At 59.3% G+C, this 19,616-nt stretch overlaps 1 protein-coding gene across 1 annotated transcript; it reads right to left on the reverse strand.

Moving 5' to 3' along the window:
• Positions 1–7,368: 7,368 nt before the first annotated feature.
• Positions 7,369–18,479, reverse strand: ATP1B2 (ATPase Na+/K+ transporting subunit beta 2). Its single transcript, XM_038386139.1, has 7 exons — positions 18,088–18,479; positions 12,647–12,775; positions 12,154–12,258; positions 11,161–11,366; positions 10,995–11,051; positions 9,985–10,083; positions 7,369–9,480 (listed from the first exon to the last, which is right to left on the reverse strand). Exons 1-7 carry the CDS (start codon positions 18,470–18,472, stop codon positions 9,316–9,318), a joined length of 1,146 nt encoding a protein of 381 aa, XP_038242067.1. The 5' UTR covers positions 18,473–18,479; the 3' UTR covers positions 7,369–9,315.
• Between the last annotated feature and the right edge of the window lie 1,137 nt (positions 18,480–19,616).

Consider the following 19,616-nt stretch of genomic DNA (forward strand, 5'->3'; position numbering starts at 1 on the left):
AGCTCACCAATTAAGGAAGATTAGGTGGGTGAGGCATTTGAACAGAGCACCACAGGGCTCCTATGAATAGGGGCAGCCAGGGGGCTTCACATGCTGCCCCCGCCCCAAGCGCCACCCCCACAGCTCCCATTGGCCGAGAACCGTGGCCAATGGGAGCTGCAGGGGCGTCACCTGCGGACGGGGCAGCACGCAGAGCCGCCTGGCCGCGCCTCCGTGTAGGAGCCGGGGGACATGATGCTGCTTCCAGGAGCTGCTTGAGGAAAGGGCTACCCGGAGCCTGCACCTCTGACCCCCTCCTGCACCTCAATGCCCTGCCCCAGCCCTGATCCCCATCCCACTCTCCGAACCCCTCGATCCCAGCCCGAAGCACCCTCCTGCACCTCCAACCCCTCATCCCCAGCCCCACCCCAGAGCCTGCACCCCCAGGCAGAGCCTGGACCCCTTTCCGCACCCCTTGCCCCAGCCCAGAGCCCTCTCCTGCACCCTGAACTCATTTCTGGCCCCACCTCAGAGCCCTCATCCCCATCCCACACCCCAACCCCCCAATTTCATGAGCATTCATGGCCCACCATACAATTTCCATACCCAGATGTGGCCCTTGGGCCAAAAAGTTTGCCCAGCCCTGGTTTAAGCCATCTAAGACAGACGGCCGTCCAGCCGCCTTTCGAAACCCTCCAGCGAAGATGCTCCCCAAAACATAACCATCTAACGGAAACATCCCAAGACCTGGTAGTAATGGAGGGACTTCAAGTACCCGGACGTGTGTTGAAAAATTAACGGGGTCGGTCCTGGGGCTGGTTTTGTTCAACATCTTTATCAATGATCTGGATGACGGGGTTAACTGCACCCTCAGCAAGTTCACAGATGACACTAGGCTGGGGGGAGAGGTAGACACGCCGGAGGGTAGGGATAGGATACAGAGGGCCCTAGACAAATTAGAGGATTGAGCCAAAAGAAATCTGATGAGGTTCAACAAGAACAAGTGCAGCGTCCTGCACTCAGGACGGAGGAATCCCAGGCACCGCTACAGACTAGGGACCGAACGGCTCGGCGGCAGTTCTGCAGAAAAGGACCTGGGGTTACAGTGGACGAGAAGCTGGCTAGGAGTCAGCAGTGTGCCCTTGTTGCCAAGAAGGCCAACGGCATTTTGGGCTGTATAAGTAGGGGCATTGCCAGCAGATCGAGGGACGTGATCGTTCCCCTCTATTCGGCACTGGTGAGGCCTCATCTGGAGTACTGCGTCCAGTTTGGGGCCCCACACTACAAGAACGATGTGGAAAAATTGGAAAGAGTCCAGCGGAGGGCAACGGAAATGATCAGGGGTCTGGGGCACAGGACTTACGAAGAGAGGCAGCAGGATCTGGGGTTGTTTCGTCTGCAGAAGAGAAGAGTGAGGGGGGATTTGATCGCAGCCTTCAACTACCTGAAAGGGGGGTCCCAAAGAGGCTGGAGCTCGGTTGGTCTCAGTGGTGGCAGATGACAGAACAAGGAGCAATGGTCTCACGTTGCAGTGGGGGGGGTCTAGGTTGGATATTAGGAAACACTATTTCACGAGGAGGATGGTGAACCCCAATGGGTTCCCCAGGGAGGTGGTGGAATCTCCTTCCTTCGAGGTTTTTAGGGCCCGGCTTGAACCCCAGCAGGGATGATTTAGTTGGGGATTGATCCTGCTTTGAGCAGGGGGTTGGACTAGACACCTCCTGAGGTCCCTTCCGACCCTGATCTTCGATGAGTCTATGAAAACACCCAACGTCCGAGAAGGGCTTGGGATGACTTTTTGGTCCCGAAAGCAGAAGCAAGGAGGGACGAAGAGCGTGGGCCAGGGTGGGGGAGGAGGAGAGAGCCCGGCGAGGAGCAATGGAAATGAGGCGAGGTTTAGAAACCCCCCCCCCCCACGTACAAAACCAAAACGGGGCGTGGGTCATTTGGGGAAGACTCTAGATCGGCTCAGAGGCCCAGGGGACGGGTTCTCCATGGCCGCCGAAGGCCAGGGAAGGTGGAACGGGCTTTGTCCACGCCGGCGGAGATGGGAGGAGAACCCTGTTCCCTTTCAGGGGCGCTCGGCGGTAGGTTTAGCGCCCCGGGGGCGGGGGGCAAAAAGTGGAGGTTTTTTGTGAACAAGTTGGGCCAACCCTGGGTTGACTTGTCCAGGTTGACGTGTCCTGCTTGAGCCCCCCCCCCCCGCTCCTCCCCCAATTCTCCTGCCTGTCTTCCCCCATGGGCTGGATCTGGCCCAGGGGTGCCCTCATCTGAGGGGGTCTGTTAGACAAAGGGGGGACCCTGACTCCCCGCTCCTGCTTCCCACGGGTTCTGAGCCCACCGGGTGCAGCAGTGACGGGCTCTGGTGGGAAGGGCCAGGAAATGGGGGGGGGCAAAGGCTGGGATAGCGGGGGAGGCTGCGGGAGCCCACCTGTTTCCATCCCCCCCCTGCATATACCTTGTTTTTGCCCCCTGTCGTTCCCCGATTTGCCACAGGGGGGCAGCACCGCACCACCGCTCCCCCCCCCCATCCCCTCGCCCCACTCAACACAGGGACCTGGCTTTATGAATGGGGCGGGGGGGGGGTGGAGCTGCCATTGTGTCCCTGTATCGCATCCTCTTCAAAGCAGGGACATGCCCCCCCCCGACAGTCTGTGTGGGGGAGGGGGCAGGTTCTCAAGGGCCTGAGTGGGCAGGGAAGGGCTGGATGATGGAGGGGTGCCCCTGGGGCAGGGAGGGGGCAGATATCTGACTCCCCCCTTCCCCCTATCTGTAGGCACAGGCTTAATGAGCTTGTCTCTGTGCGGGGGGCGGGGGCACCAGTACAAACCCAACTCCCCCCCCCCATGGCACAGTCTGAATGGGGTGATGGAACTGCCTGGCCAGCTGGGTTGAGGCCCCGCCTCACACTTTGTGTGTGTGGGGGGGAACAAGGGATGAATGAGCTCAACCCCCCCCCAGCTCCTCTCCCCCCCTTCCCGACCCCCAGCGCCTGCCAAGTCCCTCATCTCTGCCAGGAGGGGACTGGAAATTTCCTCCGTCCCCTTCCACTGACCTTGAGCCGGATCCTACTGCTGCCACCAGGTGGCGCGGAGACAAGATGCGGGGGTGGGGGGTCGGGGGGGGGCTCAGAGCTATGCTTTTCCCCCAGCTGCTGTCTCAGCCTCCCACAGGAGATAGAACCCAGGAGTCCTAGCTCCCAGCATTCCCCCCCGCTCTAACCAGTAGCCCCCACTCCCCTCCTAGAGCCGGGGAGAGAACCCAGGAGTCCTGGCCCCCAGCATTCCCCCCCCCCGCTCTAGTCACTAGCCCCGACTCCCCTCCCAGAGCTGGGGAGAGAACCCAGGAGTCCTGGCTCCAAAGATGGTACTCTGTGGATCTTGATGCAAGGTTGACCTCCAGAATGACACTGTTGCAACTAATTGTCTATAAGGCAACCATGCTTGTGCTGGGGGGGGGGGGCAGTGGGTGGGGTTCCGCTGCAGTCCCCCCATTCAGAGCTCAGAGGTTATGGGGGGGGTCATGAAAGTGACTGGCAGGTGCTGCCGGCCCCTGGCAGCCTTAGCCCCCCCGCCGCCCCCCATGGCGCTGTGGTCTATGGGGCAGCAACATCCCCCCATCCCCCCCACAAGAGTGTTGGGGTGGGGCTCCTCCATTGCCAGCAGAGATGGTGGGGTGTCCGGGGTGGGGATTGGCTGGATGGGGGGAGCATTGGGCCAGCCCCACACACACCCTCCCTCCAGCCATCTGCCCCCACGACCCCCCTCCCATCAAGCCAGCTCTGGCCCCCCCAGCACCTTCCTCACCTCCACATTGTTGCAACCCCTGTTCTACCCCGCACCTGCCCTGGAACCAGCCGCAGCTGGGGCTGAGGCCTTGGGGATCCTGCCCCCCCCCACCGCTGCCCACGTGGGGGGTGGGAAGCAGCAGCTGCATAGGGCGGGGGGGAGACACAAAATCCCCTGTCCCCCCCATCCAGGCTAGATCTCCCCCGCCCACGAAATCCCATAAGCTTCTGCCTTTTGCACTTCCTCTGGCCTTCCAGGGGCTTAGCCTGCCGGCCTGGGTTAACCCTTCAGGCGCTGCAGAGCCAGGGGCGGGGGCTGCTCCTGGGGGGTCGCAGAAGAGCGGGGATAGGGCTGTTTAGCAAACTGCACCCACGGGGTGGGGGATGAAACCGCATCCCCCCCTCCACACACAGACACACTGTGGTTCTTGGGCGGGGGGGATTTGGGAAAGGGGTGCAAAGGAGTTGGAGGTAGCGATGGTGAGGAGTGGGGGGAGCAGGGGAAGTGGGGGGGCCAGACAGGGAGCTCATGGGGGGAGGAGGCACAGGGGGACTGCTGGGATGGGGGGGCTGGTGGGCGGGCAGGCAGGGTGTGGGGGAGACACGGGACTGGCAGGATTAGGGGTAAGGAGGGGGCAATCGGGGGCAAAGGGGAGCTTGTGGGGGAGGAGCCAAGAGGAGCTGGGGAGATTGGGGGCCATGGGGGGCTAGTGGGTGGGAAGGGGGGCAGAGAGGGCTGAAGGGATTGGGGGAAGGGAGGGGAGGGGAGGGAGTGAGCCAGGGAGCCCCCTGTGTGGAGGGGCCATGACCCACATACTGATGAGCTGGGCTCTGTGCCAGCCCCCCTAAGTAGCCCCCCCTTTGCTGCTGGCCCAGAACGCTCTGTTCCCCTGGCCCTGACTGTGTGTGTGTGTGTGTGTCTGTCTGGTTAGTGTGGTTTTGAATGTGTGTATCCACTGAGATTGTGAAGAGAGCGTGGAAATCCATTGTGATTGTGTGCGCGTGCGCTGCAGAGTGTGTGCATGTGTCCAGGGTGCTTGTATTGCAGTGTGTGTAGCCATTGTGGTTGTGTGTATATGTAGTGCAGAGGGTATGCGGCTGGAGTATGTATCCACTATGGTTGTGTTTTTATTTATATCCGTTGTGGGTTTGTGTACGTGTTGCAGTGTGTGTGTTACCAGGGACTGGTGTCTCTGTGTGTCACAGTGTATCTGTCACCAGGGACCCGTGTGTGTGTGTTGCATTGTATGGGTGTGTGTGACCAGGGACACGTGTGTGTGTGTGTGTGTGTGTGTGTGTGTGGCATTGTATCTGTGTGTATGTGTTGCAGTGTCTGTGTGTCACCAAGAATCTCTGTGTGTGTGTGTGTGTGAGTGTGTTGCATTGTATCTGTGTTTACATGTGTGTTGCAGTGGGGGTGTCCAGCCCAGGTGTGTGTGTGGTGTGTGCTGTGATTCCCTGGAACCTGAGCTCCCTCCCTGCCCATCCGTCCATCCATGCACCCCCACCCCGAGATAACTCCCCCCCACACTATGGATCCGTATCGACTGGGAATTAGGGCACTTTACACCCCATTGATCGAAGGGGGGCCCCTTCCTGGCAGATGGGGGGGAGGGGCAGAGCCAGACTGGGGGAGGGGAGCAGAGGGGGCAGGGGTAGGCTGTGGGGGGCGGCAGGCCGGGCGTCCATCCAGGGGCAGCGCTGGGGGCACATGATGCTGCATCCCTCCCCCTTGCCATGGGCACAATGCGCCCCCCAGGCAGCCAGCCCAGACACCCCCACACACACCCCCACATGCTGGGAACAACCCCCCCGCCACTGTGTGTGGCACCAGCCAACCCCAGAGGGTGGGGAGTCAGGGGCCCCGGGCACAGTGGGGCTGAGCGCTAGGAGTCCTGGCTCCCAGCCCCACCCCCCCAACCACTAGCCCCCACTCCCCTCCCAGACCTGGGGAAAGAACCCAGAAGTCCTGGCTCCCAGCCCCCCCGCTCTCATCCACCAGCCCCCACTCCCCTCCCAGAGCCAGGGAGAGAACCCAGGAGTCCTGGCTCCCAGCCCCTCCTGCTCTAACCCACCAGCCCCCACTCCCCTCCCAGAGCCAGGGAGAGAACCCAGGAGTCCGGGCTCCCAGCCCCCCCACTCTCACTCACCAGCCCCCACTCCCCTCCCAGAGCTGGGGAGAGAACCCAGGAGTCCTGGCTCCCAGCCCCTGCAGGAGGGACTGACTCTCACTGTTTCCATGCAGCACTGGGGGGGGGGGGGCTACAGGGGTAAGGAAGATCCCTTTCCCGCGTGGGGGGGGCAGGACCCCCAGCTCCAGGACCCCACCCCTCGGATCCAGCCCCACCCCGCCCCCTGCAAGGGATTGAGCAGTGCAGGACGATTAACGCAGGACAATCTGTCAGGCCTGGCCCAGACGCAGTAATGGGGGGGGGGTTAAAATGATCGGGGGGGAATTAAATTCACCCAAGGGGAAAAAATTATGTAGGTTACTCGGGGAGAAAATTCTTCCCAGGATGCTGAGGGAAAGCCCCCCCCCCAAAAAAACAGGGTCTTGGGAAATAGATAGGAGGGGCCCCCCCCGGGGAGGGGATGATGTCCATTCCCCCCACCCCCGCCACTGGATCTGTCCCTGGTCCTGTAGTGACCTCCTCCCCTCCCTCGCAGAGCCAGGGAGAGAACCCAGGAGTCCTGGCTCCCAGCCCCCGCCTTGTGTGGAAGAACAAGACAGCATCCCCCTCCCTCTCCATCAGGGCAGCCCGGCCCTCAAAAAAGGCCATAATGAGAAGAACAGGACACACCCTTCTCCTGTGTTGCCCCGCCCCCTATAGCTGGCCCCACCCATTGCCACAGATGGCCCCTCCCCCATCAATATTGCAGCCCCACCCCCCAATTAGTAACAGCACATCTGTCTCCTGTGCCAGGGGACATTGGTGGGAGAAGTGGGATCTCCAATATTTGCCCCAGCAATTTCTGCGTTGGGGGGGGAGGGAAAGCTGCGGGGGGACACCACAGTGGCTCCAGTCTGGCTCTTGGGGGAAACTGAGGTATGGAAAGGGTAAAAATGATTAGTCCCTCTGTCCAATGGGGATCATATCCTCCCTACCTCACGGGAAGACAAACCAATTGAAGACCACAAAGTGCCCAGAGACTCTGGTAACAGTCGCGGGCACTGTAATTTCTTAATTATTTTAATTAGTGATCCCTCGCTCTGCTCAACAGCCAATCTCAAAGTGCTTTACAAAAGGGGCTCCAGGATCGGTATCCTCATTGTAATGCTGGAGAAACTGAGGCACGTAGACTGAAAGTGACTTGCCTAGTCACAGATCCAGGACTAGGCCTCAACTAGGCCACACTGCCTCCCTACCTAGGGACAAATTACACTGGGCTCCAACTTAAGCGCAGTTGTAATAAGTGCACATGGGTTTTTATATCCCATCCGTGACCTCCGTACCTTGTTGCGGTGAATTCCACTGGCTAGAACACACTCCACTGCCATCTATAGCTTTCAATATCCCATTCGTGACCTCCGTACCTTGTTGCGGTGAGTTCCACCGGCTATAAAACATTCCACGTTGAAAATTAAACACTGTTACCATCTATAGTTTTTAAGGGTGGTTTGTTTTTTATTTCTCCTCATCTTTTACAGTAGATCCGATACAGGCAATTAAATAATTCTGCAAATAAAAACAAACCAGCATAATAAAAAAAAAAAAGGTTAAAAAGCAAAAGGAGTTAAGTTATTTCATTCATACAGCGATCTCAAGGATGCAACATCAGGAAAATGGGCTGGGAGAAAAGAGGGATTTAATTATTTTTAAAAAATTACTTCCAGTTCCAAATGAAAAGGAATGGTTTCTCTCGTGGTTTACAGACCGCCGCAGAGAAGACGAGAGACCAGGCAGGAATCTAATACAGGCAAAGTTTCATCAGCTGTTTCAAGGGCAGAGTTAAGGGGACGCAAGGGATTTCCCAGGATGCTGAAGGGGGGGGGACAAGTCTTGTCTCAGTGCATATGTCGTGTGAAGCGAAAAGACAGATTAAAAATAACTGTACATTAAAAGAGGAAGACAGACCCTAAGATGAGGAAAGGGGTCACATGGGTAGGGAGCCGGGGTACGACTCAGAAGGTGCTAGAAAGGTTACAGCACAATATGGCGGCCTCAGCTCTGTAGGCCAGGAATCCAAGATGGCCGCCATTGCACAGCCCAACATGGCAGCCATTAGCCACGGAGGCCAGGAATCCAAGATGGCCACCTTTCCACAGCCAAGATTTTGACCATGAATACCAAGACTCAAAATGGAGACCATTCCTCAGAGGCTAGGTCAAGCCTATGACTACAGCGGCCATTTTGTTTCTTCACAGAGCCAAACGTAGGCCAAAAATGGCGGCCATTTGTCTTTCCTGGCCCACGTGCCCCAGTCAAGTTGGCCAGACTTTTTGCCGCAGAGGCTAAGAAACAAAACGGCCACTTTTCCTCAGCCGACGGCAGCCATTTTGATTCCAGGCCTACCCAGACAATGGCCGCCACGTCTCTTTTCCAGGGCAGGGGGTCAAAATGGCTGACATTCCGCAGCTATTGTCCAGCCATTTTGATTCCCCGTCTACACAGTCGATGGCAGCCATGTCGTTGGCTACGGAATGGCGGCCATTTTGATTGCCGGTCTACACAGACAACGGCTGCTATTCCACAATAGGGCCGCCACAGTTCAGCCATTTTGTTTTCTAACCTACCAGGACAATGGCCGCTGTACGGTTGGCCACGGTACTGGGGTCATTCCAATTCCCGCCCTACCTCCCTCAACTCAACCCCCGGCACCTACTCGGCCAGGGAAACAAAATGGCCACCGGCTCAAGACAATGCACCAAATCTCAACGTCTACTGTAGGGGTGTGTGGGGGGTGGGGGATGGAAAACAGGGAGTGGGCAGAAGTGTGCGGGGTGGGGGGGGTACACGGGGGGGGGAAATAGAGGTCTCGGCCGTACCTTAATTTTTAATATATATATATAAAAAATATCTATATACATTTATTATTATATTAGGAAACATCTCAATGGGATTTCAAAGGGCAGGAGAAAGGGGGGGGTGTCACAGGCTCTGAGCGGCCCCCCCCAAAAAAGGGGGGAGAAGGGGCATTAGAAGAGATCAAAGCGACGTAGCATTCCAAAGGTTTGGGGGTGCGGGGGTGCAGGGTGGTACCAGACCCTTCAGTGTAATCAGCACGTTTCGGGGTGGGGGGCAGAACTGAGGGGTGGGGTGCACCACGGGGAAGGTCACTAAAACAGTCTAAGAGCCAGGTTAGTCATCCTAGGATTTTCAGCAGGACGATTTCAAGAGCAACCCCCCCACCCCAAAATAAAATAAAATCCCAGGGGGTTCCCCCCCCTACAATGAAATAGGCTCCTCCTACTCCTCCATCAAGCCCCGCCCAGGATGTACCGGGGCGCCTCCCCTTATGAAATTGGCTCCTCCTCCTCCATTAAGCCCTGCCCATTTGGGGGTGGAGCCCCAGGAAAGTGGGGGGGGGGAAGGGAGGGGAGGTGGGGCTCAGTCCCTGTTGACCCGGATCTTGAAGGCCACGCGGCCGGCGAACTTGTCCCGCTCGTCGGTGGTGGCGATGTTCACCGCGTTGATTTTACACTCCACGTTGTGGTCCATGTTGACCTCCAGGCTCAGGAACTTGACGGCCACGATGGGCTGGGTGTAGTTCACCTAAAGGGGGGGGGGGTCAGGAACCGAGGATGGGACCCCACCCCCCTCCCAGAGCCAGGGAGAGAACCCAGGAGTCCTGGCTCCCAGCCTGCCCTGCTCTAAGCCACCAGCCCCGCACTCCCTTCCCAGAGCCGGGGAGAGAACCCAGGAGTCCTGGCTCCCAGCCTGCCCTGCTCTAACCAGCTGACCCCACTCCCCTCCCAGAGCCGGGGAGAGAACCCAGGAGTCCTGGCTCCCAGCCTGCCCTGCTCTAACCCACCAGCCCCACCACTACCTGCCCAGAGCTGGGGAGAGAACCCAGGAGTCCTGGCTCCCAGCCTGCCCTGCTCTAACCACCTGACCCCACTCCCCTCCCAGACTTGAGGAGAGAACCCAGGAGTCCTGGCTCCCAGCCCCCCTGATCTAACCCACTAGATCCCACTCCCCTCCCCCAGCAGAGATCAGGGACCCCCCAATCCTGCAGAGCCCCCCAGCTGAGACCAGTCCCACCCCCACGTTACTCACATGGACTTTCTTGCCATAGTAGGGGAAGTACATGAGGTCGATGTGACCATTCGGGGGGAACATGACCATCTCCCCCAGCTTCTGCGCGTCCTCCTCTTTCTGGCGGTGGGGGCAGGGAGGAGGAGAGAGAGAGGTCAGGGGTTACCCAGAACCCCCCCAGCCGTCCCCCACCACCCTATCCCCTTGCGTGTTCCCATTGGGGTCTTCCCCTCTCCACCCCCCGAAAAAAACCCTCCCCCAGCTCCCTCGTCATCCCTCCAGCCTTAGCCCCTCCCATCCACCCTGCCTGCCCCCCAGCTTCCCACCCCCATCCTCAGAGCCCCCCACTCCCCTAACCTCCCCTCCAGCATGTCCCCCCGCTTCATTTTCCTAGCTACCCGTCTACCCCCACCACTGAGCCCCCCCATTTCCTGTCCTTACTGCGCGCTCCATCTCGAGGTTCAGCTGCCCGGAAAGCGGAGGAGAGCGAGATGAAATGAGTGAATAAGTGGCCGAGAGGGAGAGGTAGCGAGAAGAGACATCAATAGCCAGGGAATTTGTGGGGGGGGCAGCTCGAATCGGGGTGCAGTTGGGAGAATCTGCTCAACTCGGGGTGCCGGTTTGGTGGGGATCAGCGAAGCCACTTACTGCTCTGGGGCTGGGAGAGGCAGGGCTAAGGTGAATTTGGGGGGGCATCTAAAATAGAGGTGCAAGCAGAAATCATCTAACCTCAGGGTACGAGTCATGGGGACCCATTCAGCCAACCAGTGGCTCCCCCAGGTCCTATGGGATTGGGATGGGAGTGCTATAAGCTGGGGGGAAGGGGTGTATATGTTTTGGGGATCCCCCCAGACACCCGCACCCGAGGGGGGGGTTCCCAGTTGCCCGGACACATCCCTTACCGCCTGGAGTTTGGAAATGGGCCTCTGTGGGCGGGAGGAGCCAGAGAGAGACAAGGAAGGCAAGTTAATGGAGAGAAAAGGGGGTGATGGAAGTGGGGGGGCAGCAGGGTGGGGGGCAGAGGGGCTGACCTTCGCAGCACAGGTGACGTTCATGGTCTGGTTGGCCCCCGCAAAGAAGTTGATGACCTGGAAGGAGGAAGGGGGGGTCACAAAAGTGCAGGGGAGACCCCCCAAAATTTGGGGGGCACAAAACCCAGGCCGGGCTCCCCCACCACCCCATGCTGGCCTCACCTACCCGGTTCATCTTGATGAGGATGCAGGGCCGGCCGTCAGCGTAGCCGTAGTGGGTGGGGTCGTTCAGCCCGGAGCAGGCGCCCAGCGCCGTGCGGTTGAACTGGCAGGCCCGCTTGGGGTAATTCAGCACCCCATTGTCCGGCTGCTCGTTGTAGCGGCCCGGGCGGCAAGCATCGTTGGTGGCCACCTGGATGGAGTCGTTGTAGGCTGGGGGGGGGGCGGGGAAGTTAGCAGGTGAGTGCCAAGGAGCTACCAGAGTTACAGCCCTGAGGAAAATCCTCTGGCGGGGAGTTCCGCAGGTTAACAATGTCCGGCTGGGGAAGGTTGTGGGCTCTGCTGACAGCCACCAGGGGGCAGCAGCAGTCTGCCTTTCACCTGCAGCCTGCCATTCACTGGCGTCCTCCCTCTGTCCAGGCAGCCATGGCTATGGACCCCCCCCCTCCACTGCCCCCCCCCGGTCCGTCAGGCACAACTGAGCTAATGCATGATGTGGTGGGGAGGGGGCGGTTTGCAGGGGGCAGATGCAATGCCGGGAAGGGAGAGGGGACCTGGGTCAGCAACAGCTAAGCACGTTGGGGTCCCCAGTGGGGTGGGGGTCATGACCCCTCCAAAATCTGGCTCTCCCTTCCCCCACATCCACACAACCCCTCCAAAAAAAATATTTTTTTAAATCTACCCTTGCCCCATACCCAAAATCCTCCTCCCCCTTCTCTCCCATCGCACCCCCAAATCTTCTCCTCCAACCCCCACATGTCCCAAGATCCAGCCCCCCTGCATGCCCCACCTGCCCCTTCTCCCACCCCCAATTGCCCCTCCAAATGTCTTTCCCCCCCTTTTCCCCATGCTCAGACACCCCCCTCTTTTCCCCCACAGCCGCCCTGCAGCCTGGAGGGACCCCAGAACTAGAAGCCACCATCCCCTTCCCAACCCCCTTCCTACCCCAATGGGGGTTAATCTGGGGGGACCCCCCCCCGTTTGCCCCATCCCAACTCACGCTCCAGGAAGTCATTCAGCATCTTGACGTGATGGTCCCAGGTCTCAGTGTTGCTGACGTTAAAAGTCACGTCCAGGGCATCTGTTTTGGGGCGGATCATCATCCCTGGGGGGGGCAGGGGGAGAGATGTATGGGGGGCTCTACTTTAGGGGAGCAATACTAGCCCTCTCAGCGCCGCCCCTCCTGCCCCGATTGTGCCAATGCAGCCGGGCGCACGTGATGAGAAGGATCCACCAGGAGAGGCGTGTGTGAGAGTGTGCGCGGCCAGCACACATGGGCGTGCAAAAAAAAAAAAAAGGGGTGGTGCACAAGAGGGTGCCCCCGGGCCCGCCCTCCCACGATGGCCCCAGCCAGGGACCGTGGCCAAGGAACCCAGGCCGGAGGCAGGGTGGCAAGTGGGTGTGCGTGCGATGGGCGTGCGAGCGACAGGCAATGCAGGCGCAGTGGGGCACGCTGCCCCCCCCGGTGCCCCTCCCCACGCACGAGGCCTTACCAGGCACGGAGAGGCGGTCCTGGTACTTGGGGATATAGGGGTCCACCGTCTGCAGCATGACCCACATGGTGAGCGTGAAGAGTGCCGTGAGAAAGCCGTAGAAGACCAGGTAGAAGAACAGGATCATGGCTGGGGGGGGGGGGGGAAGAAGAGAACAAAATGGGGAGGGAGGATCAAGGAGAGCCCCCACATGGGAGAGGGGAGCCCTCCTGTGTCCCCCAAACCCTGCCCCTCTGCAGCCCCCGCAAACTTCCCCTACCTCAGTCTTCGATCTCACCCCCACCCCATCTCATTCCACCCCCCCCCCCACAGGCGGATACCCGGACCCCTTCCACTCTGCCCCACAAGCCAACAGCTCCCCCCACACACCTGCCCCCCTCCTCAGGCTGCAACCCCCCCCACCACGGACCCCCCCCCCTTCGTCCAGCACGCAGGCTGGGAGGCCCAATGCGCCCCCCCTCACATTCCTATGCTGGCCCTGTTCCAGTTAATTAGACAGGAGATGAAGGGAATTGTGGGGGGGGGAAGTTACCCCTCCTCCCAACACATGGCCTAACCCCCCCCCCCCCGCGACAAACCTTGTGCAGGAGGGAGGGGGTTGGGCACATACCCCCCAAATAGGGGGTTTCCAGGGGGGAATTTGGATGTGTCCCCCAGCTCACAAAGGAAGTGGGGGGCACATGGCTTTCCCTCCAGACATGGGGGTCTGCACTCCCCTCTGCTGGGTGCCTGGGTGGGGGGGTTCAGCCAATTGGGGACCCCTCCCCAGACTAAATGGGGGGGAAGGGGCCAGATCCCTCAATCTTTCCCCTCAGATCCACCCCAACCCCTGCACCCCCAAATGCACCCCTCCCCCAGCCAGGGTACCCCAACATCCCTCCCCTGCACCCCCAGATTTACCCCTCCCCCACTGCACCCCAGCCAGGGTACCCCCATGCACCCCTCCCCACACCCCAGATCCATCCCTTTCCCAAAAGCCCTCCAAATCTCCAGATACCCCCCAATACCCTCAGACCCAACCCCCCCCATACACCCCTAAACAGTACAGCCCCACACTTCACCTAGGCCACATGTCCCTGCAGAACAAACTCTGGGGCCGTTCTGGGGACTCCTGCACAGAGCCCCATGGATTGGGGGGGAGGGAATCGGGACACGGGAAAAGCCCTGGGGGAGACGGGGATCCCCTGATCCCCACCCCCAACGCTCCCCTCCCCTGATCCCCAGCACAGCCCCAAGGCTAGCCAGCGACACCGCTCTGCCCTCGGGGCTCGCAGGTCGGCTCCCCACTTGGGAGAAAGGCCCGGAGGAGCACAGGAGGAAACCCAAAGGTGAGAGAACAGAGTAGCTCTGAGCTACTCCCAGGTGTAAACCCAGAGTAACCCCGGTGTAAACCTAAAGGGGGCGGCCATCAGCCCCTCTACTCCCCAGCTATTCCCTGGTTTAAATCCAGATTAATACCAGTGTAAATGTAAAGGGATTGGCCATCAGCTCCTTTACTCCACAACTACTCCCTGGTGTAAAGCCAGAGTAACCCTGGTGTAAACCTAAAGGGGGTGGCAATCAGCCCCTCTACTCCCCAGCTATTCCCTGGTTTAAACCCAGTTTAATACCAGTGTAAACCTAAAGGGGTTGGCCATCAACTCCTCTAGTCCACAGCTTCTCCCTGGTGTAAACCCAGAGTAACCCTGGTGTAAACCTAAAGAGGGTGGCCATCAGCCCCTCTATTCCCCAGCTAATTCTTGGTGCAAATTCAGAGTAATCCCGGTGTAAACCTAAAGGGGATGGAGATTAGCCCCTGTGCTCCCCCAGGAGCAAACCCAAAGGTGAGGGAGAACAGAGTAGGTCTGGCCTACAGCCTGATGTAACCCCAGTGTAAACCTAACAGGGATGGTGATTGACCCCTCTGCTCCTTCCTGGTGCAAATCCTGAGTAACCCAGCTGCAAACTTGAAATTGGAGGCATGGGAGAGCTGCCCTTGGTTATTCCCATTGTAAATCCAGACTAACCCTTTTGTAAATCTACAGGTGTCTGTCTACACAGAACTGACCCCCTCAGCCTGCAACTACTCCTTCATGGAAATGCACCTAACCCAACTTCCCAGCTCCTTTGGAGCACCTGAGCATGGGAGGGATGTAAATCCAGATGAACAGGTGTAAACCTGTAGTAACCCTAGTGCAAGACAAAAGGTGACTGTAAGCAAAGCGTAGCCCCTCTACTTAGAGTGTAGATTCAGAGTAAGCAATGTCACTCCAAAGGCAGCGGAGATTGGAGAGTGATCCATTGCTCCCAGGTGTAAATCCGGAGTAACCCAAATGCAAGGGGGAAATCAGAGCAATGCTTTGCTCCAGGTGTCAATCCGGAGTAACCCAAATGCAAGGGGGAAATCAGAGCAATGCTTTGCTCCAGGTGTCAATTCGGAGTACTCTGCTCCAGGTGTCAATCCGGAGTAACCCAAATGCAAGGGGGGCAAACAGAGAAGTGCATTGAACCCAGCTACTACCCAGTTAAATCTAGAGCAACCCCATTGGTCTCCAATGCCTTATGGGTTGCAGGGAATGACCCACCGCTCCCAGCTACTCCCAGGTGTCAATCCGGAGTAACCCCCACTGCAATCAGTGCAATGCTCCTAGCTACCCCCCTGCCCACACCCTAACCCCAGCGCTTCTGGGGAGGACGGCAGGGTAGAGGGGCTCCCCCCAGCCCAAGAAACAAAGCCCTTGGCCAGCACATTGGCTGGTTCAAAGCCCCTAAGCCCAAGGACTGGTAGAGGCAGGTCACACACATGTACCAGTGGGGCCCCCCACAGGCCCTGGACCCGGCTGTGATCTGGGGAAAGGACAGGGGAGGGGTTCATGTGGCCCCACATCTTGCCCTCCACCAGCCCCCTCCCCAGAGCCTCCCCCACCATGCTTCCCAGCCCCCCCAACCCCTACAAGCTCAGTCAGCCCCCCTCCATTCCCATCTCCCCACTCTGCCACCTGCCCCCCACATCCCCCCAGCCTCCCCACTCTACCACATCTACCTGACCCCCAGCTCCCCCCACTCCACCACCTGCCCCCATATCCCCACAGCTTCCCCCACATCTATCTGGCCCACCTCACCTGCCCCCCACATCCCCCCTTTTTCACCAGCCCTGCATATCCCGCACCAGCTCCTCATATCCCCCCACTCCAACAGCCCCCCCAGCTCCCTGCCAGTCCCTCCCCACTCCTTCACCCACCCCGACCTCCCTGCTCTAAGTCCCCTCCCCACACTGTCCCCCCAGATCTCTCCCCCCGCACCACACTCCCGCCCTCCGCCAGCCCAATCCAGTCCGCCAGCTTCTCCGCAACGCAACAAGCCAAGACATTATCCCCCAGCCAGAGCAAGATGGGAACCCAGTCCCCCCCCACACAAGTGTCATCGCCAGCCCCCCCTCCCCCTGACCTGCTGCAGTGAAGGGGCGGGGGGGACGCTGCCTTCTGCAGTGAATCTAAGCCGGGATTAATGGTGAATCCCCAGCCTACCGTTCCCCCCCACACACTTAAAAAAACCCTGGACAAAGCAAAGGGCAATTAATCCAGACGGGGTGGGGGGTCCCTGTTCTGGGGGCCCCTCCATACAGCTCCCCCATAGCTGGGTTCCCTCCTTCTATCCAACCCCTTCCCACTCCCAAAGATGGGGGGGCAATGGTGTCAGGCCACAGGGGGTACGTGCAGGAGGAAAAGGGGGGGGCCTGCAAAGTGTGAGGGGGAGGGAGAGGGACTGGACAGAGGGGCAAAATCTGGGGGGGGAGTAGGAGGGGGGAGGATAAAGAGTGCTAATTTTGGATGTAGAGGGCTAATGCCAGATGGGGGGGGGGGGGCTGATCCTGAATTTTTTCTTACTTCCTTACAAAAATACCCCCCTTCCAAGTCCCCCTCAGCATGGGGCGGGGGCTGTGTTGACAGATCGGGGAGGGGGCTAAGACTCACCCAGCTCCTACAGAAAGCTGACCTACTTTTCCCAGCCCTGTCCACCGCAGCACTGTGAAACGGGGGGGGCGGGGGGATTGATAGAGACAGGGCATGGGGGGCATTACCCCCCCAGCCTCTGCCCCATATATAGCCCTGTCTCTGCCCCACATCAATCTCAGAGGCCAACCTCTTCTCTTCCCCCATCACCACAGCCCCCCATCCCTCCACTCCAGCCCCCCCCAATACTGCATAGATAAGGGCAGCAGAATTTTTTTTGAGGGGGACGGGTAACATAGCCCCCCCATTTTTCTTATTCACCCCCCCATGTAATGTGTTCATTTACCTGCCCCATGAAACACACCAAAACATTATGAGAAGGGCTTCAATCCTAGCCCCTCCCAATAATCCCCCCCACTTTAAGGCACATAGCCCCCCCCAAAAAATACACCCCAGGGATCACCCAATGACTCCACTTTCTACAGGGATTTGGGTCATGACACTGCCCATCCTCCTAGAGAACTGTGCCCCCAAACAGCCCCCCCCCCAAATCCACCTCCTTTTCGGACTCTTCAAGGACACCCCAATAACCCCCCCCAACAACCTGCTCCTGACACCCCCGGTTATTGCCCCTAGGTAGGAGGAGGGTTAAGGGCATCTGCTAACGACACCCCAAATTTTCCCCATATTAGCCTCCCCCTGCCCCCTCCTTTTAAGGGCACCTGCTAGCGACCCTCCAAATTTCCCCCATATTAGCCTCCCCCTGCCCCCTCCTTTTAAGGGCTCCTGCTAGCGACACCCCAAATTTCCCCCATATTAACCACCCCTTGTCCCCCTCCTTTTAAGAGCTCCTGCTAACGACACCCCAAATTTCCCCCATATTAACCTCCCCCTTACTCCCTCCTTTTAAGGGCTCCTGCTAGCGACACCCCAAATTTCCCCCATATTAACCACCCCTCGTCCTCCTCCTTTTAAGAGCTCCTGCTAACGACACCCCAAATTTCCCCCATATTAACCTCCCCCTTACTCCCTCCTTTTAAGGGCTCCTGCTAGCGACACCCCAAATTTCCCCCATATTAACCTCCCCCTTACTCCCTCCTTTTAAGGGCTCCTGCTAGCGACACCCCAAATTTCCCCCATATTAACCACCCCTCGTCCTCCTCCTTTTAAGAGCTCTTGCTAACGACACCCCAAATTTCCCCCATATTAACCTCCCCCCTCCTTTTAAGGGCTCCTGCTAGCGACCCACCACATTTTCCCCATATTAACCACCCCTCGTCCCCCTCCTTTTAAGAGCTCCTGCTAGCGACACCCCAACTTCTCCCCCTAGATCAACCTCCCCCCTCCTTTTAAGGGCATTAGCTAGCGGCACCCCAAATTCTCCCCCTAGATCAGCGCCCCCCCCAAAAAACCCCAAACGTCTCCTGCTTTTCAAAGGCTAACACGCCAATCACTGCCCCCCGCGGCTCTGCCCCAGAGCCAGCCCCCCCACCAAGGCCAGCCACGTACCCCAACTGCTACCGGTGCGCCCCATAAATTGGCGGGTGCGCGGGTTCCAGATGGCTTCTCGCCACTCCGCCATGACTTGCCCGCAGGTTTTCTTCTCCTTCTCGATAGCCATGGTGGTGGTGGGGGGGGGATGCAGAACTGGGGGGGGGCTGGAGCAAGGAACCCTAGATCCCCTGGCGGAGGAAGGAGCTGGGGGGCTGGCGGCGGCGGGGTGGGGGGGCGCGCTGGATACGTAGCTACACCCGGGAGATGCTGCCCCAGCACCGGCTCCGCAGCTGATGGTGACCAGAGCAAGGCAGCGTAACGGGGGGGGTGGTGAGGGGTGCGGGGGGGGGTATTTTATTCCGCTCAGCCCTCCCCAGGGCCCGCCCCACCGGGCGTTCATGCATATGCAAATGAGCCCGCCCAGGGGGCGGGGCGGCTCATTCAGGTTTTGCGGCCGGCCCGGGGAGGGGCTTCAAGAGACGGGGCGGGGGGAGTCTCCCCAGAAGGGATGGATGGATGGGTGGGTGGGTGTATGAACAGATGGGTGGGGGGTGTATGGATGAAGGGATGGATGGATGGGTCAGTGAGTGGATGAAGGGATGAATGGATAGGTGGACGGGTGGACACAGGGTTTTGCCCGGGGACAGAGGGATGGATGGGTGGGTGGGTGGGTGGGTGGACACACGGTTCTGCCCGGGGACGGAGGGGTGGGCGGGAGGGTGGGTGGACGAAGGGATGGATGGATGGGTCAGTGGGTGGATGGACAGATGGGTGAGTGGGCGGATGGATGGATTGGTGGGTGGGTGGGTGGATGAAGGGATGGGTGAGTGGGTGGGTGGACGAAGGGATGGACGGATGGGTGAGTGGGCAGATGGATGGATTGGTGGGTGGGTGGGTGGATGAAGGGCTCTGCTCAGGGATGGATGGATGGATGGATGGGTGGGTGGATGAAGGGAGGGATGGATGGGTCAGTGGGTGGGTGGGTGGATGCAGGGTTCTGCCCGGGGACGGAGGGATGGGTGGGTGGACGAAGGGATGGATGGATGGGTCAGTGGGTGGGCGGATGGATGGATGGGTGGGTGCGTGGATGGACGAAGGGATGGACGGATGTGTCAGTGGGCAGATGGATGGATGGGTGGGTGGGTGGATGGACGAAGGGATGGACGGATGGATGAAGGGATGGACGGATGGGTCAGTGGGCGGATGGATGGATTGGTGGGTGGGTGGGTGGATGAAGGGCTCTGCTCAGGGATGGATGGATGGATGGATGGGTGGGTGGATGAAGGGAGGGATGGATGGGTCAGTGGGTGGGTGGGTGGATGCAGGGTTCTGCCCGGGGACGGAGGGATGGGTGGGTGGACGAAGGGATGGATGGATGGGTCAGTGGGTGGGCGGATGGATGGATGGGTGGGTGCGTGGATGGACGAAGGGATGGACGGATGTGTCAGTGGGCAGATGGATGGATGGGTGGGTGGGTGGATGGACGAAGGGATGGACGGATGGATGAAGGGATGGACGGATGGGTCAGTGGGCGGATGGATGGA

The sequence above is a fragment of the Dermochelys coriacea genome, chromosome 28, assembly GCF_009764565.3.
Source record: "Dermochelys coriacea isolate rDerCor1 chromosome 28, rDerCor1.pri.v4, whole genome shotgun sequence".
Taxonomy (NCBI): domain Eukaryota; kingdom Metazoa; phylum Chordata; order Testudines; family Dermochelyidae; genus Dermochelys; species Dermochelys coriacea.